The sequence below is a fragment of the Panthera leo genome, chromosome D1 (genome assembly GCF_018350215.1).
Source record: "Panthera leo isolate Ple1 chromosome D1, P.leo_Ple1_pat1.1, whole genome shotgun sequence".
Taxonomy (NCBI): Eukaryota; Metazoa; Chordata; class Mammalia; order Carnivora; family Felidae; genus Panthera; species Panthera leo.
In genome coordinates, this window is record NC_056688.1 from 88,273,387 (window position 1) to 88,300,704 (window position 27,318).

General features: G+C 40.9%; 1 protein-coding gene across 1 annotated transcript in view; it reads left to right on the plus strand.

Moving 5' to 3' along the window:
* CAT (catalase) overlaps nt 1-26,506 on the plus strand; it is a 35,972-nt gene extending 9,466 nt beyond the window's left edge. The window contains exons 2-13 of the mRNA XM_042904523.1: nt 4,170-4,341; nt 5,417-5,527; nt 6,728-6,858; nt 7,355-7,459; nt 8,055-8,180; nt 10,954-11,145; nt 11,577-11,729; nt 14,729-14,867; nt 17,718-17,848; nt 23,586-23,693; nt 25,404-25,487; nt 25,804-26,506. Of these exons, the coding sequence (XP_042760457.1) occupies nt 4,170-4,341; nt 5,417-5,527; nt 6,728-6,858; nt 7,355-7,459; nt 8,055-8,180; nt 10,954-11,145; nt 11,577-11,729; nt 14,729-14,867; nt 17,718-17,848; nt 23,586-23,693; nt 25,404-25,487; nt 25,804-25,869 (1,518 nt within the window). The 3' untranslated portion in view covers nt 25,870-26,506. The remainder of the gene's footprint in view (nt 1-4,169; nt 4,342-5,416; nt 5,528-6,727; nt 6,859-7,354; nt 7,460-8,054; nt 8,181-10,953; nt 11,146-11,576; nt 11,730-14,728; nt 14,868-17,717; nt 17,849-23,585; nt 23,694-25,403; nt 25,488-25,803) is intronic.
* The last annotated feature ends 812 nt before the right edge of the window (nt 26,507-27,318 follow it).

Here is a 27,318-nt window from a genome sequence, read left to right on the forward strand (position 1 = left end):
TGTTGCTTCCTCCTCCTACTTAGGGATAATCTTTCTTGGCCATTTTGGATTGGCCCATAGTTTAATTTATTCACACGTTGAATCCACAAGCATTTTTTTGTGTACTTGTTGATAACAGCATCGTGTCAGGTATCAGGGATATAGATGTAAAACAAGTATACTCTCTAGAGAGGAAAAACAGTGAAGCAGACCGGCAGTTATAAGGATTTTGTTCAGTGGGGTACAAGAAGATGCCCTTGGCCCAGCTCAAGGGATGGTGTAGGGGTGAGAGCAGGAAGAGTGGTTCAGGAGAAGCGTGTATGAATGAATATCAGGAATAATTGGCAGCCAGAAGGATGTAAACACCTGAACAGGTAGAAAAGCTGCTTTTCCTGAGAGAGAGAGAGAGCTCTTAGAATTATCCAGCAATTAAAAGCTTTTCTGTCATTAAAATTTCTAGTTCTAAAGTGATCTGAGTTTAAAAACAACAACAACAACATAATGATAATAATAATCAGCAAGTTGGAAGAAATCTCTTTGCCCATCCTGCTTCTTATATGTAACAAGTAAACCTGGGCTCCAACATTGAAATCTGTGTAAAATCAGTCAAAGTCTCTGATCATACATACAGCATCACTCATTACATGGGAATAATAACATGTCTCTCACTGGATTATTGGAGGCTTAAGTGAGGTGACTTATGCAAAGGTAGCTGGGATAAAGCCTTGCATATGACAGGTGCTCCAGAAATGGTGGTTATAAAGGGAAATTAGGAGTTCTGTACAGTTCTGTCAACTGCATTGATTCTCTGCCTTTCTTGATTAACTTTGGACTGGAAATGGCCACCCTCCATCCCATTAGCAGAGCAAGCTTAGAGCTTCCAGCTCTAAGCTTGTGATGTTGTTTCTGTTTAGTGTGTGTGAAGAAAGCTGTTAAAAATTAGGGCCTTTGATCTATTAGAGCAAGGAAGAGAGGCTGAGTGCTACATTTATAACTTTGAAACCCAGGTTTCATTTCTTAGCTTGATCGGTGTTGTGGTGGACATTCTTGCACAGGGTGGGAGGGAGGCCAAAACGCGGGAAAATTCCGGCATTCCTGCTTCCAAGTTTCCATGAGTCTGGGCCATCAGGGGAGACCGTCTCATTCTTCAGTTCTTCACTCAGCCATTCATTCATCCACCTTACTATGCATGTACCTCCTCTGGGCATAGTTTTTATTCTTGAGCCTATCACTCTGACCTGGTCCACAGGAGGGGACATGTGATGTGGTTTTATCGCTTCCATGAGTGATGGAGGGATGTACGTGACACTGACCTGTTTACCTTTCCTTTTCCTGAGCTTCTTTGTATCTCCTGTCATACTTTCCTCCTTTATGCGATGTCCCCTCTATTTATTTATAGTTTTAGATTTCCTTTAGTGCCATGTTTATATGTTGAAAAGAGCACAGGAAGGTGTGGACAAATTATTTGCTCAGATTCTTATTATTTTAATTGTAGTTCACCCCAAAGCTTTAAGTCAGTGGTTCTTAATCCTGGCTTCACTTAGGAATCACCTGGGGAGCTCAAAGCAATCCTGATGCCCAGGCCTCGTCCGGACTAATTATATCAGAAATTTCTAGGTGGATGACCCAGCTATCAGTATGCATTAAAAAGCTCCCCAGGTGGAGCGCCTGGGTGACTTAGTCGGTTGAGTGTCTGACTCTTGGTTTTAGCTCAGGTCATGATCCCATGATCCCAGGGTTGTGGGATCGAGCTCTGCATCGGGCTCTGTGCTAAGCATGGAGCCTGCTTAAGTCTTAAGATTCTCTCCCTCTGCCCCTCTTCTCTGCTCGCACTCACTCTCTCTAAGACAAAAACAAAAACAACAACTTTGCAGGTGATTCCAGTGACAGCCATAGTTGAAAATCAAGGTTTTAGGTTTCAACTAAAGGTGAACTTGTGCAATTTCTTCCTTCCTTTTTCTGATTCATTTTCTACTTTATTTTTTTTTAAGTTTACTTATTTATTTTGAGAGAGAGAGAGAGCATGCGTGAATGGGGGGGAGGGACAGAGAGAGAGAGAGGGAGAGAGAGACTCCCAAGCAGGCTCCGTGCTGTCAGCGCAGAGTGGGGCTCGGTACCATGAATGATGAGATCATGACCTGAACACCCATCAAGAGTCAGATGCTTAACCGACTGAGCCACCCAGGTGCCCCGCAGTTTCTACTTTAAATTAATAATAATAATAAAAAGTATATAGTATCCCATGTGTTAGTTCTTGTGTATCTTCAAAAGAGAGTGTGGCACGATTGGGTGGTATCTGCTCATTAGACCCTTAAACTTTCTTATGTTTGGGAGAGTTTGCAGCTGGGTGAGGAAGGGATAGGGTAAGAGAATCTGAATGGATGGCTGCACGTGTGCCATGGTTGTTAGAAAAAGATACCTAAAATGCTTTGCTTTTGTTATCAGAGCACGTTCATACAGCCAGTAAAACGTTAGCATGTGTGTGCCTTGTGTGGGGCCCTCATTTGGCATGAACTTAGCATTTTTAATCCATGCATTAACTCTAGGAGGTAGTTGTTTCTTGTCCATTTTACAGGTGAAAAGTTGAGACTCAGAAATAGTAAGTAATATGCTAGTACATACACAGAGCTAGCTGTACATACACAGTTGGACCTAGTGCTCACAGTTCCTCCACGGTTCTATGTTGGCCTCTTCCTATTTCCATGTGAATAGAACTCCGGTGGGCAGGGGGGTATCCTAGTGTGTGTATGAGTCTTGTTTATTAATTCTGCAGATTCCAAGATCTCTCTTATTCAGTGCATTTTCCCAAAGAGCTCATGGTATTTTTATAGTTTAAGTGACCCCTCTCCTCCTCATATCCCCTTGTAGAGAAGAGACAGGTATTGAGTTTATTTTACTACTCAGAGCGGGTGTGTCTCGAGAGCAAAAGTTATCCACTCCATTTCAGGTTTGCGAAAATTCTGTGCATAGTGCTTTTCTGGGCACAGGAAGCTGGAAGCGTGGACTTCCATCACTGGACCTTTTTGAGTTGTTCCCCTAGAATGGAGGTGGCTTAGCTCTGCTTCACCCGCACATCTCCCCTGGTTTCCCAGAGGCCAGGGGAAGACATTGGAGAGACATTTGTCTCTGGTCAAGAGCAGAGTGTGTGACCCTAAAGCAAGATGATGCTAAGAGCTGTGCAGGATCACTAATTAAAACATACTGCTGGTCCCGTCCCAGAGAAGGGACAGCTGAGGGGCTTCCAGTGTAACTGATATTGAAGAATTGGGTGGATTAAAATGAATTCTTTAAAAAAAATGTTTTTTTTAATGTTTCTTTTTGAGAGAGACAGAGACAGAATGTGAGTGGCTTAGGGGCAGAGACAGAATCTGAAGCAGGTTCCAGGCTCCGAGCTTGTCAGCACAGAGCCTGACGCGGGGCTCGAACTCACGAGCTGTGAGATCATGACCTGAGCTGAAGTCGGACGCTCAACTGACTGAGCCACCCAGGCGCCCCTAAAATGAATTCTTTATTACAGTGAAATAACCTGTCCCATTTCAGGGACCTTTGACATCTTTAGCAAGTTAATACTATAATCCATCTTGACCATCAACGGTTTATTTTCAGTGACAATAAAAGCCATTGAATTTTTTTGGGTTTTTTTGTTTGTTTGTTTTGGAATTGAAAAGAGATATTGGAGATAGCTGGTGTTTGCTGCTTGAGAGAAATAAGTGCACCATACAGGATGACCCAGTTTCACATCTGTAGCGGTCTTAAAGCATCCGCAAGCATTAGCCAGCATGGCTTCTCTGGAGACCATCTTCTTACTATCACTTGGACATTCAGTGTTGAGCACATATGATCTCTTTAGGGGGGGTCCCCATCTGGGGGTTTCCAGCCCACTGGTGGCTGTATCTAGAGCAGGGGCCGAGCGAGGTGGCAGGCTATTGAGCCTTCTTTCCACTCTTCAGAGCGGATTTCTTAGCAGATTGGGGTTGAGATTTTTCAAGGGTTTCCAAGACTGGCCTATACATTTCAGGCAATGGCATATCTTGTAGTATTTCAGCAGTTCAGACACAGGAAATTTAAAAAGAGCTGGAGCAGAAGGTATAAAAATTGGAAGGCGGCGTGCCCTCTGGCAGTGTAAATAATGGTTTGATTGTACTCAGTCTCTGCACACTTTTGTGTTCTTTTGTGTTTGTTCACTTTAGAAACCTGACGTCCTGACCACTGGGGCCGGTAATCCAATCGGAGACAAACTTAATGTTATTACAGCAGGGCCCCGGGGACCTCTTCTTGTTCAGGATGTGGTTTTCACTGATGAAATGGCTCACTTTGACCGGGAAAGAATTCCTGAGAGAGTGGTGCATGCTAAAGGCGCAGGTGAGAGCTGTGTTTATTTGTTGTGAAAGGATTGTTTCATAACACCTGGGTTAAAAATTTACCTTTCACAGGGTTTGGGCTTCTTTAATAGAAGCAGCAAATCTCCATTCTTGGGAGAAAGGGAAAAAAATGTCCATCAGGAGAGGAGCTCGTAATTAAATGATGGTTATTTCTCTGGATTGAACGTTATATGTAAAATGCTTCATTTTACTAAAAATGAAAGTAATCTTCCTTTTCTTCCATTATGCACTTTAGTGAAGAAATAAAAATATGAAAATAGAGACATGGGCATTCTGGAATTGTAGCTAGATTTAGATGGAGCCCTAATTGGCTACATACTGGGAAGAATGGTGCAAAATTGAGGATAGTTGTGTTAGGGTGGTAGATTTCTGGTGATTTTTCCTTTTTGTCCAAAAGTTGTGAAAACTTTTATCTTGCTTTTATTACAGAAACAAAAAGATAGGGTGCTGTTTAGAATAAAGCCAAAAACTCAATTGGACAAGCAAGCTTGATGGGAAGGAAGAAAAAATTTTTCTCCTAGCTGCTTGCTTGGACTCCCGGTTAGAACTTTCTAGTTTTTTTTATTTTTTTCTTCCATCCCTCTCCAGCTTTTTCTGTGTGGCTTTTCCATCACGACTTTGGTATGCTGTTCAGTTTGTTGTTTGGCCTGTGGTGTCTTATTTGTGTTTATCCTATTCTTTCTTTCCCTGTGTTTTCTCCTCTTCTCCCTGTTCTTCTCTTTATCTCCTAGGTCCTACCTGTACTTCAAGGCCTCCTCAGGCCCTGTGTCCTTGGATCAGCCTTGACTTGCTACTTCCACCCCCACTCGTCTCTTTTTCTTCTTGGCTCCAGCTGTGTAGCCCTTGGGTTACCGCTGAGTGGTAACAGGACTTTGCATTTTGTCCCCATTCATTTTGTGTTTGGCCATCTATCTCCCCTTCTCCCATCATCTCAGAAGCTCCCAGAAGGCCAGTGCCGAACCATCGGCTTCCCTTGTCACCTAGCTGCCTATTGGCAGTGGGCCCAGTGGTCTGTGATGGTCTCACGATGAGGGTTTCTGTGTCTTTCTCATTAGGAGCTTTTGGCTACTTCGAGGTCACTCATGACATTACCAAATACTGCAAAGCAAAGGTGTTTGAGCATATTGGAAAGAGGACTCCCATTGCGGTTCGATTCTCCACTGTCGGTAAGTCCATCTGTTTGCGTGACTGGCACTGCGTAACTCAACCCTGTACCTTATTTTGGGCATTTATAACTTCATTTCAAGAAAAGCGTATTAGAAGGTAGAAAAAAAAACACTTCTCCAAATTATACCAGGTTTTTACAGCAGAAAAATTGTTTCGAGCCATGCAGGAAGTTACTTTTAATTCTGTTTGTCGAGGTCTTAGGAAATCACACTTATGCAGAGGCCACCACTGCAATTCTGTGACATTTGGAAAGAACCTTCCCACAAGTGGTTGCCTCAGATGGAAATGTGGAGTGGGAAGCTTATTCAGTAACCACAACAGCTACCCTTTATTGGGAATTAACTCTGTGCCATTCATCGTTGGGCACTTTACAGACATTGTCTGTAATCTCATCTGTAGGATCTGCTTTGCAGGGTGGGGCTATTTCTATTTCTAGTGGTTAAGTGATTTTTTTCAGTAGCACGAGTAAGAATTAGATCTATCAACTACATCTTAATACACCACATGCATGAATAATTCTGTTTCTGTTTCAGTCTGTGTTTGTGCATTTTTAAAATACTGTGGATGCAAAAAATAAATGACGCTAAGAATAAGAATCTATATTTTAACTCATTTTCTTAATATTAACCTCATAATTTTGACAACTCACTTATTCTCTTTGTTTACTACCTTAATCTTTACAATTATTTTCTTCCTTTATTTTAATTTAAAATTTAATTACCTGTTTGAACTATTTTATGTTAAGTGGGTAATCTTTTCAGCTTTTACAGTTATGTAAAACTCTCCTTTTTTTTTTTTTTTTTAATGTTTTTTATTTATTTTTGAGACAGAGAGAGACAGAGCATGAGCAGGGGAGGGGCAGAGAGAGGGAAACACAGAATCTGAAGCAGGCTCCGGGCTCTGAGCTGTCTGCACAGAGCCCAACACCGGGCTCGAACTCACAAACCAGGAGATCATGACCTGAGCCGAAGTCGGATGCTCAACCGACTGAGCCACCCAGGCGCCCCAAAAACTCTCTCTTCTTAATCTCAATTATTTTGTTTAATTTGGGGACTGAATTGGCTGGCAGGTGGAAGAAATAATGGCTCAGGCACTTAAGTGACTGATTTCCTTCTAGGAAGTGGGTTGGAAAGCATAGATCCTAATGTTTTTTTATGACCTTAGGCTTATGCCTCATTTTTCCCATTTGAACCTTCTAGCTGGAGAGTCGGGCTCAGCTGACACAGTTCGGGACCCTCGTGGGTTTGCAGTGAAATTTTACACAGAGGATGGTAATTGGGATCTTGTTGGAAATAACACTCCCATTTTTTTCATCAGGGATGCCATACTGGTAGGTGATAAAGTATCTTGCACTCTACAAATGTTTGTTGATTTAAATTGGTTTCAGACAATCTGCTTTGACTGTCCTTTGAGGAGAGGCCTTGGGAAAAGCAGAAAGAAGAGAATTTGGGTTGGTTGGATTGCCTTTTAAAGCACATTTTTCTGTATTTAGTATCTTTTTATGAGATCAAGTAACAATTACTGTTGGTCCTCAGTTTGGCATTTCAAGATTCACTGACTTAATGGGAATAGTCCAGTTTTCCATGTAATGGGACTATTCCCATTAAGGCCATGAATGAAAAGAGGCACTTTGTCCTGGGAACATGTAGAGGGTAAATTTTGTTTTAGGGCTTGGCAGTGTGAAATTCTGGGATTATACTATTCAGAATTATCATCCAACAATTATAACAATTATATTGCTTACCTACCAATAGGCAATGTATAATGTAAGACACCATCACTCCGATAAACTTGATTTTTGGATTTTTGCCTCCTTTTCTGTTTAGTTTCCGTCCTTTATCCACAGTCAAAAGAGAAACCCTCAAACGCACCTGAAGGATCCGGACATGGTCTGGGACTTCTGGAGCCTGCGCCCTGAGTCTCTGCATCAGGTGGGGGCTCTCCTTTTTCACTGTATCAGAACATGTCACTGTGAATTATGCCCCGTAGTGCCATTTCTCCAGTGCTGGTTATCTCACTGCACTTGGTTTCTGACTTTCTTTTTGGGAGCTTCCTCAGGTTGCTTGATCCTGAAGAGTTTTATAATCTGCATTTGTTCATCTTCCCTCATTCATAGGCCTTAAATGATCTAGAAACATTATCAGTTGATATTACCCAATACTAAGGATTAAAGCCTCTAGTATGAAGTAAAGCTCTTTGTATCAGGGAGAGAAGGGAAAAGTGGTACCAAACACATTTACTGTTAAAATAGATTTTGAATAACAAGTTAGCAATTTTTTAGATTTGCTTTTGCTTTTCTTTATAGAATTTTGAGCCATGAGGCTAATGATTTACATATCATTCTGCTTTAAAATTCTTGTTATTTTGTATAAATGATACTAATGATAACCTTTCCTGTGGGTACTTGGTTAGTGTGCCCCATGTCAGTAAGAGATTTTTTTGGAAACTTAGGAATGTCTTAAGAATCTAGGATGTTTTGATTGAAACTGAAAAAATTTAGGCTTTATTTACTTTTCTGTTTCTTAGGTTTCTTTCTTGTTCAGTGATCGAGGGATTCCAGATGGACACAGGCACATGAATGGATATGGATCGCATACTTTCAAGCTAGTTAATGCGAATGGAGAGGTAGTTTATTGCAAATTCCATTATAAGGTACGTGTTGCCTTTGGGGAAGAGGGGACAAAGCTCTCACCACCCATGTCTCCTTACTTCTCTTGAGGATTGGGCAGAGATCAAGGCCCTTTCCACCTTTCCCTTATGTCCACTCCGAAGGCTGGGAAGTATTGACTCAGTTGATCAGGATCATGACTCTTCTGTTGGCTATGCCCAAATGAACAGGTGTGCGCTGCCCTGTTAGGGGAACTGTGTGGGCTCTCTTTGGTCTCTTTCCATGTGGCCAGAGGGTAGGAACACACAGCTGCTCGCAACGGTCAAGCTCTCTTCTCCTTCTGGGGTCCTGGGAGAAATGTGTAAATATTTGGGAAAATGCTCATTTCATGCTGGTTCTCTGGGTTAATGTTTCTGGTGCTGGCAGGTGCGTATCCATTCTCCCTGGAGAGGGAAGACCTAAGGTTTTGTTTTGGGCTCAATTGTAAGGAGATAATACAGGCCTTCATGCTATATGAAAGGAGATTTCTACCATGTTTAGCCTAGCTTTCTAGACTTCTTTGTTGGAGTTTAGAGTCAAGCCTTAGCAAACAGTAAAGTATTATGTTGCTTTGCCTTTCCTAGCCCAGAGTCATCGATTTGAGCATAGATACCTTTTGTGGTCCAGGAGGGGACAGTGGCAGAAATGGGGACTTCCTGTCTGTAATACCAGTCTCACCATTACTCTCAATGTCTGATGTTATCTTTCCAGAAACATTTCTTCTAACTTTTTAACTCCTCCATCCATTTATTTAGCATTTATCAAGGGTATATTCTGAATAGGGGAAAAAGTAAAATCAGTTACAAATGTAAGAAAATAAAAATTCTGTTTTTTTTTTTCATTTACTTTCATACAATCATATCAAATAACTTTCCTTCGGGGAAGCTTTGAGAACATTTGAATTAATTGAAGTGTTTTAAAGGGCTCGTCTTTCTTACTATGATCTTGGCATTTGTTGCAATAAGCAGTATTCTCAGAGAACTCTAGAAGGTTATTTAAAGAATCTCTGGTTGCCTAAGAACATGTTTCCAAATACTACTGCTAAAATAAGCACAGACAGAAGTGGACTGAGGACAAATGCAGTCTCCCTCTTAATGGTATCTGTCCCAAGACCTGTTCTTTCCTTCTGTCCTGTTTTAATCTTTATCTGAACAACTTATGTATGTATATCAAACAGGAAAACTGTCTCCCCTCTTTGTACTTATAACTTGGATCTATAATCTTTGGCAAGGAACAGTTTTAAGAAACAGTTGCCCTGTGGGCTTGTAAGTGCCAAGAGGAGAGGTGTAGTGTCACTGGAAGCCAGACTAAGTGACTGTGGTGCACCGGCATGGTGGTGGCTTTGTAGTTGGACCAGTCTGAATTCAACTCTTCCCTCTTCTGGATATCTGTGACTTGGTCTACTATTATTGAAAGTTCTCTGTGCTCCAGCTTTGTCACTCTAAAATTGGGATAATCATAGCAACTGTCCATGATCCTGCAAGGATTGGGTTGCTTATGGGTCTCTTCAGCAGAGGGCCCTGGGATGGCCTGAGACCTACTTGGATGTATCAGTCTGGATTATTCTGACCTATGGTTAGTCTTTTCTGAGCCCAAGGGAATTCAATTAAAATCAGAAAAGTATTGCAATATTATTGCACAATTTAATGGATTCGCTCTCTGGATGATCTGCAGATGGTGACCTCCAGTTTTAAATCTGGAAGGTGATTGTACTTCTGGTCTGATAGTAAGAAGAGTTCAGGTCTTGCCACTGGTTAGAGAGACTTGAGATTTCTGTGATAGAAAGAGTTTCAGAGTTCACTTTGCTGAGGAAATCTTTCGATGCTTGGCTTGTGGGGATCTTCAGAATAAGATATAGGTGGAAATCTGTTGAAGAGCAGTATGGTGTGATAATAGGAACACTGGTGACAGTGACTAACTTATTTGGGTTTTAATGGCTTGCTTGGGAAGTCAGAATACTAGTTTTGCCTACTCGTAGTCAGAGAATTGGTTCAGAGTGGCTCTACTGAAGTTCTTTTCAGCTGTATGAACTATGATTCTACAATTTCTTTTAAAAAAAGGAAGACAGTAGAGGTGGAGGGATGCTAGCTGAGCATAATCTCAGTAATTTATTTGAGCTATTATAAAACAGGGAGTTAAAAAATTACTTCATGAAAAAAGATAGTCCTTTTATTAATTTTTTGCTCATTTAAACAATATTTTTTGCTCTTTTTTCTGATTTGAAAAGTAATATGAGTATAACAATTGAAATAATAGCCACCTGGAAAACAATTTTGATGTTCCTCAAGAAATCAAACATAGAATTACCATATTACCTGGCACCTTTATTTTGAGATATATACTCAAAAAAATCTACTGAATTGGACACTTTAAAATGGTTAAAGTGGTACATTTTATGTTTTGTATATGTTACACCAAAAAGTTTTTGGCTTTTCTGAAGACAGTATCACAGCATTCTTATTATGGGTGAGACGTTGAAAATCAACTATATGTTAAGAGTTAAATTAAAAGAATTCAGGGTACAGAAAGGGAAAGAGAGGACTAATTTTAAATATGAAATGCACCTACAGAATCCCTGCATATTTAAAAGAATGAGGGTAACCAAGTGGAATTTCTTGTTGATAAATTCATATTTGGGTCAGAGTTAAAGAGTGGAATTGTCACAAGGAAGGTCCAGTGTTTGTGTAGCATTGCTCATCCTCCTCAATGCATAACTGATTAAAGTTCCGTAACTTTGCCAGTACATTTCAGTGTGAGCTTCCTTCTCTGATTCTGCAGACTGACCAGGGCATCAAAAACCTTTCTGTTGAAGACGCAGCACGACTTTCCCAGGAAGATCCTGACTATGGCCTCCGGGACCTTTTCAATGCCATCGCCACAGGCAACTACCCCTCCTGGACTTTTTACATCCAGGTCATGACGTTCAGTGAGGCAGAAACCTTTCCATTTAATCCATTTGATGTCACCAAGGTGAGTCCGTTGACAGCCAAATTGTTTTCTTTTTTAAGTCTCTTTGTGCCTAATTATTCAGATTCCAGTCAAGCATTCATAATGATAGAGAAGTCATGTACAAAATGGCAGTGGTGCCTCTTTGGATTTTCCTAATCTGTGCATCACACTTCTAGTTCCTGTTTGCTGAGTTCACTGAGTTCTTCTAGGTGGCTTGATCTATCGTTGTTAGCAGGGAACAGATCTTGAAAAGCTGATGTACTTGTGCCCAGGGAAGATGTCAATATTTACCATTAACTGTTGTGAAAGATTCAACCAATGTACTCAGTTGAAGTTCTTTTCATTTTATTGGATTAAAAAAATCACTATTTTCACTTATTGTCGTGGGCTTCATTATATTAGTTTCCTGTAGTTGGTTGTCTGGTAATTGTGAATATGACATTTATTTTTAGGTTTGGCCTCACAACGACTACCCTCTTATCCCAGTTGGTAAACTGGTTTTAAACCGGAATCCAGTGAATTACTTCGCTGAGGTTGAACAGATGGCATTTGACCCGAGCAACATGCCACCTGGCATCGAGCCCAGTCCTGACAAAATGCTTCAGGTAAACCCGGTGGATTGAGATGTTCAGAGGCAGGAGCACACATATATGCGTGCGTGGGCGCGCGCGCGCACACACACACACACACACACACACACACTGTGTAATTTGGCCTGACTTTTGTATGAAGAATTAACCAAAACATCACTTAAATTTTCATCTAGGTCCTTAGTTTCCTCAGTTCCTGTGGGTCTGACTGAAGCATTCGTAGATTATAGTATTACAGTATAAAGCAAATTTCATAGTAAAGTCTTTCAGTATGTTAAGACTTTGACATTTAGTCTCTTAGTTTAAAAGAAGTTACATTAGAAAAACCTCAGCTATCCATAGAGTAAAGCACTCTTTGTTCAGTCTGTAATTGGTGGGAGGGAATATCATTAATTGATTATAACACCTTGGTCAGTATAACTTGATTCATTTCCTCTTCCATGGTGATGCTTGAATTTTTCCATCTGTAAAAGGAGACAGGAGATGGTTTTTATGAACTAAATGTCTGTTGCCACTGATTGAAGGCAGTGGGTTAATTTAACCATTTGTCTCAGTAATGTTCCTACTCATTCACTATTTTTTTTTTAAATCACTTTCCATTATGCTCTTTCAAGAGTAGAAAGAGTAAGGGAGCCTGGGTGGCTCATTTGGTTAAGCATCCGACTCTTGATTTCTACACCTATCATTATCTCTAGGTTCATGGGATTGAACCCAAGGTCAGGCTCTGCCCTGACAGCTCAGAACCTGCTTGGGATTCTCTCTCTCCCTCTCTCTATGCCTCTTCCATCCCCCCGCCCAAAGTAAATAAACATAAAAAAAAGAGTAGAAATAGGGAAAAATATTTTTGGGGGGCCAGAAATCAGTAGGAAAATAATTGGTTTAATAATTAGTGAGTAAATCAATCTCTTGTGTTTTTGGACTCTGACCATGATACAGGGGTTAAAGATCATTATCCCAGATCAGACCATAGTGACAGATGGATGCTTCTTATATAAGTGTCCAAGTCCAGTTCAGGAGTCACTGTCCATGGAGACAAGCTAAGGTACCCTGTATTTTTTTTAATAGAACCTTGTTTGATTTGACATTGGGAACATTTGGGACTTTTATAGAAAATAAGTTTTTGTTCGTTTTCAGTTCAATTTAACTACTATAAATTGAATACCTCTGTGTGTGGCAAACTGCCCTGGCTGCTATAACAGATATAAAGACTCACAATAACTATAATATAAAGCAGAAGGCCCCATGAATCAGGAGAAATCTTGTCTGTTAGGAGGATGATGACAGAGTTTTGAGAATGAGCTATCATTTGAGATAGCTTTTGAAGAATGGATAGGATTTCAGTTTTCAACAGAGATGAAATGGGGCAGGAGAGAGACCTGAGTATAGATACAATGGTGGACCGTATTTAAACTGTAAGCAGTCACTTTTTCCTGAAGTAGAAGACGTAGGATTGGGTACATGGAACATACGTCAGAGGGGACTTCAGTGCTTAAGTAGAAGTTTGTACAGTTATACCTTTTAGGAAAAGAAAGTTTCTTCCGTTTTGAGAAATGTGATCTGTGATCAAGTAGCATCGCTCCAGTTGGTGACAGAACAAGAGAGAAGTGAAGGTTAGGGAGGAGAGAAGAAAGGCCAAGCAGAGTGCAGAGGATAGGCAGAAGTGCCTGTGTTGAAACTGGAAAGGAAAGGAAGCCAAGACAGCATGACCCTGGGCCCTCAACCTCCCCGCCTGGAGTTGGAAGGCGGCTGGACCGTGTGAAGGAGGTTAATGGGATTTGTCAAGGCATGAACTTGGCATGGGTAGAGCCAAGACTGCATAGCCTTGGTATTGAGGACACAGGGTGAGGAGCAAATGTCATCAAAATTCTTTTCACGATCCGTGTCACCATGGGTCTCTGGGACCACAGTGAGACATGGAGACAGTTAACAACACCGAGTCATACAATTAGAAGAGCACGGAAGCATTGGGTGGAGGCCTAGGCCCAGGAGAAAGGACCACAGATCAAATACATGTTCTCTGCAACAAGAAAAAATAAATGTCTAAGCCCTTTCATTGAAACTGTTGGGAAGAGAGTCCTGAGAAAAGATGATAAATGCAAACCATGCAATTATACGGGTGAATTGAATTATATGAATGAATCATATAATTTCTATCAGCATTGTGGTTGTGGCAAACATGTATTTTATATTCAATGTGCTGTCTTTACAGTTTTTTAAAAGTGTGTTTAGAAAGTGAAAGGGCTTTATGTAGTAGGCACAGTCAAGATATCAGTCCCTAGCCCGGTTTTTCCACAACTTCTCAAGTCATTGGCTGTGAGTTCTAATGCCTTGGAGCATGTGAGGAGACATGTAGGGAAGAACCGTGATACTCGTTTAGCCACTTGGTGACCAGTGAGGAAAGGTTTAAAGTAGGTAAGTAACGTAATCGGTGTGGGGCCTTAGGCCCATTCTTGTGGCAGGAGCGTGTAGGACGATACTGTCGGAGGAGGGGCGGGAAGCGGAGAGCCAGTGAGGAGAACTTTGAAGTTACTCCAACAGGAGCTGAGGAGTGTCCGAGGGTGGTAGTGGTTGTATGGTAATGGACAGTGGGTTCAGTTACCTTTCAGCAAGGTCACGTTAATAAATTTTCAAGGGTCATCCAAAGTGGTAAGCCAGATCACCGTGAAAAGGACACAGATTCCAGTTAGTTGCCTACGATGTGATACATCTCTGAGAGTAGGAAGTAATATAAGACAGGACGCTAACTTGTTATTTGAGAAAACAAAGGCGTTCTTACCGAGAACAGGTGTGAAAATCTGGAGTTGTTTCGCTGTGTGACGTGGAAGATTAAGAGCTGTTCAGTTAGGGAGAACTCATTTCATAAGGGAAGAAACTTTGCTGTCTTCAGGGGATAGTAGGCAGCGTTTGTGGAACCCGGTACAGAGTGCTTTGTGCTACAAAGTTGAGAGTGAAGTTTATAGACCCTTCTGTTTGTTACTGCACAGCACCAATGCCTGTTCCATTTATAACTGTAGGGCCGCCTTTTTGCCTATCCTGACACCCACCGCCACCGCCTGGGACCCAACTATCTACAGATACCTGTGAACTGTCCTTTCCGTGCTCGAGTGGCCAACTACCAGCGTGACGGCCCCATGTGCATGGTCGACAATCAGGGTACGCCTAAGACATTCGGCTCGCCCAGGGAGGGCAGAGGGCCCTGCTGAGTGGGGAGAGGGCAGGGGACGCCATGCCAGGCCAGCGGTTTGCCGTGTCCTGCTCTGTGGAGAAGACCCAGGGGACCTTCTCCTCTATGAAGCAAGGAAAGTTTATCTGTATACTTTATCTGATAGGTTTTATTGACAGTTCCCATCTCACATTTTTACTTGCTGTCCATCTGATAGTGAAAGGCAGGGAGGAAAATCCTTCACACACACACTGGCTGTTGTCGAGTAGCATTCAATTTAGGGGTTAGGTTTTAGGGACTTCACAAAGTAGATAGTTTCTTAAATCGCTAGGACTTAGACTCTTGGAAGTGCAACAGCCAAGAGTTCCTGTTTCTTGTTCCTCTTTGCACTTTGCCGGGGCTGAGGAGGAGCAAATGTAGCTAGAGTTTAGAGGGGATGGGGCAGGTGAGATAAGGGAGACAGAGTAAATCAAGGCATTCTTCCCTTTTCACTAAGGGCGTGTAGTTGAATTCATGTAAATCAACTGGTGAGATGAGACTGTAGTGCATCATTTTGTTTTTTGGAACTCATTTTTCAAATTTATGATTTTTTTCTTTTGACTTGTGTTTTTGGTGCCATGTACCAGCAGCCTCTATTTGTGATAACTTGTTCTAATTAGAGACTGTTTAATTAATGTTTTTTTCCTTTTAATATTTTCTAGCTTAATATAGATTTTAATTTTCTTTTTGTTTTCTATTTAGGACACATTTATTTTAGCAATAGGCTGCTTACATTGATCCCTTTAGAAATTTTACTGATGATTTATATTTATATCTATGGCTATAGATGTCTATATTCAAAGATGACTTTTCTATGATAATAATAATACATGTGCCCTAAAGAAAATTTAGAAAACATAAGGGAAAGAAGAGAAGGGAGAAGGAAAACCCACTTTCAGCCCCAGCCCTCAGAGACCACAACTGTTGCATTTTGCTGTATTTCTTGCTGTATTTTTTTCTGTGACTATTTTTTATATACTTAAGATTTTTTTGTTTATATGATTTTGTGCCTTGCATTTGTTATCATCATGACTAAGCCTTTTCTATGTATTTAACAAGTTTACTTACTCACTAACTGATTATATTAGGTGTTTGCAATACTTCTGCTTTCTGAGGTTTATAGGGCTAACGGGGTGTGTTATTACCCAAAGTAATTGTTACTTCCTTGTATCTGTCTTCTGTATTTTTATTCTAAAGTGATTTTTTTTTCTTTCATATTCCTCAGTCCTTCTGTTATTGAGACTACCTGTATCAGAGAGGTTCATGTAGATTTCAGAACTTCATTAATTAGTACCTGTTTCATGTTTATCATTCTTGTTTACCATTATAGTGGCATATGTATGAAAAAACTACTTAAGGCTACATTTTGACACACCCTTTGCCCAGTTTTAAAAGCCAAGCATTTGGGTTGTGCTCTTGAGTTTTGATGAAAGAGCTCAATTGTTCCCAGTAGTCAAAGACTCGAAGACAACTCCTACTTTGAGTAAAGGTCGGAACTTATTTGGAAATAGAATTTTAAGATTACCCAAATAGGCACATTTCAAAGAGCTGATTCTAAATGCAGAAGACCACTGTAGTGGCTGGTTGTTGGAGCACAACACCTTTGATATAGATGAAGCTCGCCTAGAATGACTTCCAAGGGCTAGTAATTGGGCTCCGTAATAGTATGGTGCCTTCCTTCTTCCTACGTGCACTTGGTACCTTGATCAGTGTCATGTACAGGTGCATCTTGATTATTCACTCTGGATAATCTGTTCTGGCAGTGAGCTGGTTAAAGTTCCAAGCTCAGACTGGTTTGTTCAGAACACTTAATATGTTTCTAGGCCACTCCTATTTAGGCAGCATGTGCTCAGGTAACTCAAGCTTCAGCTAATACCAGTCAAAGCAGGTAGGAAAGTAAATATGCCAAAATGAAAAAGAAAAGCCTTTTCGTTTATTCCAGAAGTTGTAAAATATGTTTTGATTGCATTTTATCCTTATTTTTTCTAGAAGTCTAGATAAATGAGTGCTGACATACCTGAAATACCAAATTTTTTTGAAAACCCTTTTTTATTCATCTGTGGAGGGAAGCGAAAGTGAAGCTAGAGCTGAATAAAGTCATAGTCAATAAAGGAAAGAGACTTCGAGAATGTTAAAAACCTTGAAGGAAGGGTGAAGGAGAGCTCTGGAATGGGAAATGGGAAGATGGGTGTGCTGCAGTGGAAGGCACGAAAAAGATCCCCGACACCAGCTCTGCCACTAATGACCACGTGACCATGCGGCGAGCAGTTAACAGCTCAGGGCTCCGTTTATGTGTCTGTAGATTGAAGGAGCAGAGCAACTTTCAGTTGCTCCCAAGAATTCTGTGATTTGGGGTTTGAATTGAGCTCAAGCCCAAATGCAACTCTCAGATTTGAAACGTGTCTTTGGGTCTCTTCTTCTGTGGGGGCCAGATCAAACCTGTATGAATATATTCGTACTGGTAAGCACCGGAGGATTTTAAAGGTCAGATCCCTTGAAGTGTTCAAGCAACCTTGAGATGTCTTCAGCAAGACCCAGAGTGGGCCCGCCCATGTGAGAGCATTTGGAAGCTGGCATTGTTCTTTAAGAATCTGAGTCCTGCCTGTAGCTAGACAGAAGACCTTAAAAATAATAGGTACATGGCATGCATATGTATTGTATGTGTATATACGCAGGCATGTGTGTGTATATATGTGTATGTGTAATTGCCACTTGAATTATATCTTATCACGTTGACTGTTTTCAGACTTACTTCAGTTTTCATCTCCCTAAGTGAATCCGTATGGTTTTTTTTTTTGAAGGTGGTGCTCCAAATTATTACCCCAATAGCTTTAGTGCCCCCCAAGAACAGCGCTGTGCCATCGAACATAGCAGCCGGTGTTCTCCGGATGTGCAGCGCTTCAACAGTGCCAATGAAGACAATGTCACTCAGGTAATGACTCCTTTGTCAGCTGTGAGACTCATTAGATCAGTTTCTTGTTAGTGTCTGCATATTTCCCCCTCCTAAAGTGTCTAATATGTCTTAAACTGAATTCATGGAAGACATCCCTAATCATAAATCAGTCCCTTTATTAGATGGAGTTGAAGAGCTGTGTTGCTATGCTCTTTCAGTACAAGGTATGGAGACTCATTTCAGCTCCCCCAAATTTTATTGAAGGGGTTATAGGTGGGGGCCATTGGGGAAGCAGTGACACATAAGAATGTAAGAGATGGGCAAATAAGGCAACTAAGTACAACCACATCTAAGAAGATGGGCAGGACAGCCTAGATTTAAGGGGCTGGAACTTGATTCACAATAGCTCTAGGAGCCTCGGTAGCAAAAGTATGCATGTTTCCATCATAGGGCACCCTGTTCATATTACTCCACTGCTTTCCACCTGTCGTCTTCTGTTTTCTAGAACTGATTTCTTATTCTTACCATGTCCTCCCGAGTTTCTCCTCACCACCTCATAGCTTCTGTTTTAACATTGCTCTGACCATGGCCTAACCTTCTTTATGGCTTCTTTCTCCATGTATCACTTTTTTTTTTTTTTACACCATTTTTCACTCTCTCCCTCTCTCTCTCTCTCTCTCTCTCTCTCTGTCTCTCAATATTTATATATCAGTTTCTGGAGAGAGGAGGTCTGATTGATTTGACTGATCTTTTCACTTCAGTTTGCATCATTGGCCTTTGGCCAGCCTATGGTTGACTGCCCTTGGTCAAGTACCCACCCTCTTTCCAATCCCCTGTGGCTGCCTAAGAGCTGTTCTGTGGATGCACTGCAAGAGACCCTTTGACTTTATAGAGCAGCCTCCTCATTAACATGTCCAGTACAACTTATACCTCACACAAGAGAAGAATGAAATTAAAGAGTCTAGTTGCCTTAAGAGCTCTGTTTGGATAGCTGGTGTTAAACTTAGTGTATAAACTTAGAATAGGACCTATATCTAGTTTCTCAGTTTATAAATGTCGGTTCCAAGTAAAAGATATTGAAATACATGAATTTATTCACTGTGGAGATACCTTTATTTGAAAGGCACATATGTGTATACATAGATATGTGTATATAATAAAGAAATTACTTTATAGTAGGATATAAACCACATTTAGATGAAATGAAACACCTAAAAGCCTTTTGTGGTAACTGCATTATTCTTGGTGAGGCAGGTGTTACCAAGTATATTATAATACAATCCCTGCCTCTCAAAGAATTTTGCCTGCATGAGGCCTATTCCAGTGTTAAACTAGCGAATACAATGTCTGCAAAAATTAATTTAGATAGTAAGTGGCTTCTAGAGTGAGAGAATATATTTGCATTTCATCTAACTAAAGACTCATGTCCAGAATATGTAAAGAACTTCTACAGAGCAGTGAGAAAAAGACAAATGAATAGAAAATGGGCAAAGACTTGAATAGGTACTTCACAAAAGAGGATATCCAAATGACTGAAAAACATATGAAAGGTGGTTTATCTCAGTAGTCATCAGGGATATGTAAAATGAAACCACAAAGAGATAGCACTACATATGCTCCAGGATGTCTAGAATTAAAACGACTGCCCATTCCAAGTGTCGAGAGAACGAGAAACAACTCTAACTCTCCTGTGAGTGTAAATTAGTCCAGCTGTTTCAGAGAACTGTGTATCAGGATCCATTAAAGCTAAACACGTGTGGGTCTTTTCACCTAGTAAAGTACACTCTTGTGTGGGAACGCAATAGAAATGTGTACATATGAGCACCTGAAGAAACGTACAGGACTGTTCATGTTACCAAATGCTCAACAAGAGCTTGGATAAGCACATTTGGCAAAACACAATTAAAATATTAGAAGTCGGGGCACCTGGGTGACTCAGTCAGTTGAGCATCTGACTTTGGCTCAGGTCATGATCTCACAGTTCGTGGGTTCAAACACTGTCAAGCTCTGTATTAACAGCTCGGAGCCCGAAGCCTGCTTCACATTCTGTCTCCCTTTCTCTCTGCCCCTCTCCTGCTTGCACTCGGTCTCTCTTTCTCTCTCAAAAATAAACATTAAAAAATTCAAAATATATAAATAAAATATTAGCAGTCAAAAGAACTGCCTTTAGGGAGGCAGTTGGAGGGGAAAGAAAGTGACTGGGAAAAGGGACTACAGTGGGCAGATTTCTGAGTGTGAATGATCTGGGTGGTAGTTACATAGTGTGTTCACTTACAAATATTGAACCTCACACTTATGGTTGGTGCCCTCTACTATAGGCCTATTATACTTCAATTAATAAGCTTACTAAAGAAAAAAATCATTCTCTCACTTTGTATAGACTAGTAAAAATACCAGTTTTCTGGGGGCACCTGGGTGGCTCAGTTGGTTAAGCGTCCGATTTTGGCTCAGGTTATGATCTCGTGGTTCACGAGTTTGAGCCCCATGTTGAGCTCTGTGCTGACAGCTCATAGCCTGGAGCCGGCTTTGGATTCTGTGTCTCTCTCTCCCTCTGCCCCTCCCCTGCTCATGCTATGTGTCTCTTTCTCTCTCAAAGATGAATAAACATTAAAAAAAAATGTTTAAAAAAATGTTTAAAGGGAATTTGGTCAAAGGTCTGTGGTTAAAGTGTTGGAGCTGATAAAGCTGTTCAGAATCCTTATCTGGCTAATAAATTAGAACAGCTGTCCCATGTGTGGGGTCCGTGCCACCTATAGTGAGCAACTGTAGATGGTGGTTGCGAGCCAGGTGTAAGAACATGCAGATCACAGCACCCTGGAGACTTCTTCAGTTTGACTTCCACGTCCCAGCCTGCCTTTGACCTGAGTGGTGTGAATGCTGAAGCCAGGCTTAGATGGTAAGGGTTACATACTATTTACATTGCAGTCGTCATGTCCGCATGATGAGATAGGGGTGCTGTTCATCACTGTTTGCACGTGTACTTTTTAAAAAACTTGGAGCTAGACCAGCCAGATCCTAGGCAAACAAGTTTTTTGTATGGCTTTTATTCAGTGGTGTGTTGATAAATATTAGCAGTTGTGTGCAGGGCGGGCAGGGGAAACCCTGGATTATAGTGCTTGTCAATTTTCTTGATGAAGATATTCCCTGGAGCTGATTTTAAGCTAGCAACATGGTGTCACTGAATCTGTGGCATAGGGATATGATGTTCAGTATTTCCACTGTAGAGATACAGCAGACACAAATAACCTCAGGAGCATAGGTTACATGTATTAATTGGGAAATCATACATTTTGGGAGTTTATTATTTTTTAAAAAAAATTTTTTAATGTTTATTTTTGAGAGAAAGAGAGAGAGAGACAGAGTGCAAGGAGGGGAGGAGCAGAGAGAGAGGGAGACACAGAATTGGAAGCAGGCTCCCAGCTCTGAGCTGTCAGCACAGAGCCCAGTGCGGGGCTTGAACCCATGAACCGTGGGATCATGACCTGAGCCGAAGTTGGACACTCAGCCAACCGAGCCACCCAGGAAACCAGGAGTTTATTATCTTTGTTGTAATATAATTTATTTTATAAATAAAGTTTATAATGTAAGTTTATGTAATTGAATTTTTAATAACGGCTATGGTGAACAGGTCACAAAATTTGTAAAAAGATGACAGTATGCCCTCATGAGCAAGCGGGCTCCAGCACACTACTGAAATTGCAGGACCAGATTCCTTTCAGTTTGATGGTGATTGATGGGACACAGGATGCCTTACTTCTACTCATCACACATAGACATGCTAGATTTAAAAATTTTTTTAAAAAGTGGTTGAGCTGACAAAATTAAATCTCTAGGAATAACAACAGTGTGTGAACATTGAAGGTATATATATTACGGTGTGTAACCAGACCCTATTTATGACTTAAGGGGGTAGGAGTATAGGCTTCAGGCTCCTTGTGTTGCAGAGAGCTAGAATTGGGCTCTTGACATGGTGAGAGCCAGGAACTGCCAGGAACAAACTATCCACCAGACTGAGGCTGCAGCTTGTGGCATGTGGGCCCTAGATTTCCTGAGAAACTGGGGGTCCCACTCTTCTGCTCCTCTCCTCTAGGTGAGGTCTCTGTATTCTTGTTCCACTTAGAACCATAAAGAAGCCCTGAAGTGAGAGACAGTGGGTCAGTGAACCCTGCTAGGCTTCTGCAGAGATGGTGAAAATATCACAAGACACCTTCATAACTTGGATACAATTGATTGTGCAGAAAACTCCTGTTGGACATGAGTCACAGGGAAAAATTACAGTACATATAGGGAAATCCATCGCCCTGAGAAATTGCGCATGCAATAGATGGAAAAATCCTGTACATTATAGAATAATCTAAAAGGGCTTTAAAATAAGCATGTATACAGTATTCAAGGAGATACAGAAAGGAATATGACTTACAAGATAAGAATAGGATGTGAGGAAACAAAAACAAATAGATTTAAGAAAGATCCAAATAGATATTTTTAGAATCAAAAAGTACAATTTTTCAAATAAGAATTTAATGGATATGGGGACTCAGTGGATGATTAAGCAATATGTTAGATATAGCTAAAGAGAGAATTAGTGAATTGAGGGAGAGATCTGAGAAAATCCCCATAATGCAGTACTGTGATTGGATTGTCTTCTTATCAAAAGTCAGATTTTTAAACTTTGGTGTCAAACGTAAACTTTGCTCAGATTTTTAAACAATGTTTTTATGGCTTGATATTTGATAACATATTTAGAAAAGCTATGAACATTTTGACATTTTATGAATTTGATATTTTGGATAATGGGATTTTTTTAACTTTATAAACATTAATATAAAGTGCATAGAACAGTGCCTGGTACATTATAGGTACTCAGTAAATAAGTATCAGTTGATTGAATGAATGAAATAGTAGAATAAAATCATAGCTATTACCTTGAAATGGTTGATTTCAGAAATGAACAAAGTCCATTAGGGCTCCTATACCAATACTAAGCTCCAATTTTCCATTTTAATCTATTGATATTAATTTTAGAGGTGAGCTCAATAATATAAACAAAATATCATTACTAACATGTATCTTCATAAAAAAATTTTTTTTTTCATTTTATTTATTTTAGAGAGAGGGAGTGCAGGGAGGGGCAGAGAGAGAGGGAGAGAGAGAGTCCTAAGCAGGCTACACACTCAGTGTGGAGCCCAATGCAGGGCTCGATCCCATGACCCTGAGATCACAACCTGAGCTGAAATCAAGAGTCGGGCGCTCAACTGACTGAGCCACCCAGGCACCCTGTGTCTTCTCCAAGAAAGCTTGGCTTCTGAAAAACTAAGGATATATATTAATGAATTAGAGTTTTTTTCCTCTGTGGTTCTGGGTGAATTGAACAAAGGTTGTATTGTGCTGAATTTCTATGTGATGACAGCTTGCACACTTTGGACTTGGCAGTGTTAAGGTGTGGTGGGATTCTTAATTGTAGACTGTATGGTTTTCTGTTCATAAGAGATTTACAAACACTGACGAAGAAGGACGTTATGAAGAAGCAGTTGTGGGCTCTGATCAACTGAATTCTTTCTGTTTTGCTTAAAATAAAACAAAAAAAAAGTGATGAACTCCGCACAAATGACAATTTTAACTAGAACTTTAAATTATCCTTAAATTCTAAAATCGTTTTCATTCTTATGCCAATAAGAAGTCTTACTTTTTCATTTCAAAAGGGGCCCATCGGGTGAGTTTTGTTCATGATAAACTGGTTATTTGATTCTCTGCACTGTGCATTTTCACTGAGCAGGTGCGGACCTTCTATATGAAGGTACTGAATGAAGAGGAGAGGAAACGCCTGTGTGAGAACATTGCTGGCCATCTGAAAGATGCACAGCTTTTCATCCAGAAGAAAGCGGTGAGTCACGCTTTGTAAGCCGACGGTGACATCTGCTGGCCGAAGAGAGTGCAGCTGTGTGAAAGAACCCTTAAAAGGAAGTGTCATTTTTATTGTACTTGAGCTAATTGGACTTAAAAAAAACATCAATACTAATCCCCAGCCAACCTCTGATCCTTTTCTCTGTGTTTTATCTGCAGTGAGTATGGTGTATCCATTGATCCATTAGCTCCTTGTCCGGCATATAATAATTTAGTTGAGTTCGGGTGAATTCTCTCCTATGCTCTTTATTGACTGCAGCCAAATTCTGTTCAAGAGAGTACTGTCCTATATAAAAATGTGGGTCCTGCCACAATTTTTCTTAGACTTTAGAAGATAAGAAATATAGGGTGGTGCAGTTGGTTGAGTGTCTGACTCTTGATCTCGGCTCAGGTCACAATCTCCTATTTTGTGAGTTCGAGCCCTGCATCGGGCTCTGCACTGATGGTGTGAAGCCTGCTTGGAACTCTCTCCCTCCGTCTTTTTGCCCCTCCCCCGCTCGTGCACATGTGCACACTCTCTCTCTCTCAAAATAAAAAAATAAACTTAAAAAATTAAAAAAAAAAGAAGGTGAGAGATAACAGATTGCAACTTTATATCGTGAAGCCTGTCTGGGTGTCATGACACTTGACCCTCCTTCAGAAGCAACTAGAAACTTCCATGCTCTCTGGGGAAAACTGAGCTGCTTCCAAAACTCAGGCTGAACTTCTGAGCGGAGGTACTGTGGTATTTCTGATGGCAGTTCACTGTGCTACACGGAGCCTTCTCACTTGGCAGTTTTCTGGCCAGCCGCAGGGCTAAGCTTCACGTAAATTTAGGCAACCCCAGTTTCCTCGTCTCGTGGTTGCTGCTTTTCTGTTCAAAGGAGCAGCTGGCCGGCAGCTCTGTGGGATGTGTTCAAAGGCCTGGAGACAGGGACCAGCAGGCTGGGCACTTTGTCTGTAGGCAAAGTTCTGTGTCTTTAACTGTCTTTCACAAGTGAGTGTATGAAAAATAACCCTTTAAATTCTTGAGGCACTATTTAATTATTGCCGCCTGCAGCAGAGAACTGGACAGTTGCTCTGTGAGATAAGGGGGTACGGGTTTTAGCTCCTCTTACTGATGAGAACGAGTGAGATGTGTAGAAGTAGCAGAACTGGGCTCGGACCCTTGGCGTTCTTATCTCACATGCGCCGAAGCCGGGAGGCTTCATGTGGGTTCCCGGTGCCCCACCTCCTGCTGTCTGCTCCGGATCAGCCCCCGGTGAGGAATTCCTGCTTGAAGTATGTGGAGTTGTCCAGCAGGTGCCAGTGTCTTTGTGCACGTCACTTAAAATTCAGGTAGCGTCTGGGCCCATTTCTGTACACGAATCACCGTGACTTGAGCCACTCTGAGGTCAGTTCATCACATGTCGTTAGCGCAGCTCACCTCGTATGTGTTTTTCTTATAATGTTCTGTGAGGTAGGCTTAATTATCTCACTCATTTTATGGGGAGTGGACACTGAAGCTCAGAGGAATGACTTATCCAAGGTTGCTCAGCCAGTATGGGCCAAGGTTTTCCCCAGACCCCGTCCCAATCTTACCCCGTGTCGACAGACCCTGTGTGGTTCTACACTTCCTTCCTTCCCAACGAGTAAACACTGTGAACCGGACACCGGGGTCTGGCCTGTTAGGGGCTCGGGTAACATTTACATCATTTTCATTTGGTTTCAGGTCAAGAACTTCAGTGATGTCCATTCTGACTATGGGGCCCGCATCCAGGCTCTTTTGGACAAATACAATGCTGAGAAACCTAAGGTGAGCCCAGTGCAGCCTGGAGGTAGAGGAAGGGTACCCTGGATTAGACGATGCGTAGTTTGGTTTCCTTTTACAGTGATTCTTCTCAGGGCCAACTATTAGATTTCCGAAGCTGTCCGGACCCTCATTTGCCACGTAAAGAACTCACTTGCAAAGCCCATACTCTTCATTTTAGCTCTGGACGATATAAGGCAGTTTAGATAAACGAATTCCCAATTGTTATTATTTTAGTGTGAGCACACATTAAAGCAAAGACGAAAACCATGTTGCTGCTGAGGGAGTTAATTAACCTGCTGGTCTTGTTCTTTTCAAACAGAAAGCCATTCACACCTGGATGCAGCATGGGTCTCACTTGGCTGCCAGGGAGAAAGCGAATCTGTGAGAGTCGGCGCCCTGGTCCGGCCCCAGGTTGCTCTCCACCTGTGAAGCAGAGCACGGTGTCCACTCTTCGCTGGATAGAGCCTTCTCCTGTGCTAGGTGTGCAAAGGCAAGCTCATGCCTTTAAAATGATAATCCAGGTTTCTATAGCAAGTAATGCAGCAATGGCTTTTAATGCTGTTCCCCTAGAAGGAAGTGAGGGTTAGGGCTTAACCGGTCATATTAAAGAAAATGTATTTGCTTTGACATTTGGATTATTCACTTAAGATGACTGGAATGAAAGTTTCTAACAGAAAGATGATTTTATTTGATAAAAAAAAAATCTTGCTGAAGTTAGTATGTTTACATATCATCTCATGGCCTTATTAAATGAAAATATGTCTGTGATTATATAAGAAGAAAAGATAATCTGCTCAGAAATTTTAATTTTTCTCAGTTCCCTATAGAAAAAACACATTTAATGCATTGATGTTTTTTGATAGTAACTTCAGTGACATCATAGCTTAATGCTTATTCCTGCTTGGAACTGCTCAGCTTTTTTAAACTTGGGATTACACTTATGCTAATATAGCATTGATTTTACGACAGACTGATTTGTAATTGTTACATTTTTACAATAAAATAATCTGTACATAAGAATAGAAGAATGGTATTTGATTTCTTTAGGCTCTTTCTGGAATTTGGACTCTTAATCCGAGTATCATGTGTTATCAGATGCTTACCCTTAAAATTGAAAATAAACCAATGTCACAAGGATGCTATTGTTATTTGTTTAAACCAGTAGCCTTCTGAGACACTGGGGACCAGGACTTTTTTTTTCTATAGGGAAAATAGCAAATTTCCTCAAATTTGAAAATTGCCGAGATCTCTTGTCCATTAGCTCACTTCCTTATCTTTTCTTTCTTTTTTTCTTTGACTCGTCTTTGCCTGTCATACCGAAAATCAAGTAGAGTGCTTTGAAGTACTCGGTGAAAACCTGTTTTCTTTGAAAACCCTTATTCCCTTCATCTCTGATCTTGAAAACCAGTTTGCACTCTGCTCGCAGGAACTCCCTGAGATCTTTTCAATCTTCTAGTTCAAACTTCTTTAACCCCCCACCCCCACCCCCTGCCAAATCCTACTCCCTAAATTCTTCCTGTGTGTGTTTTTGAAACTATTACATTTGTCAACATAGAAAGTAAGATTATCCATATGTACCCAGTGGTGAATACTTTCAATATGGTGACCTCACTACAGTTGTCTTTCTACAGTACATAAAAGATAAATATATGTATCTTTATGATATAAGATAAAGTCATACAAATTAATATAATTTGACAGTGGGGAAGGAGTTGATTTGAATATTGGTTATAAACACAGAGATGGAGTTTTTGAGATAATTTCCCGTTTTGGTTTATTCTGTCATCTAGAAATAAGTCAGTAGTTAAAATCACGTGCATTTAACGTGTTTCCT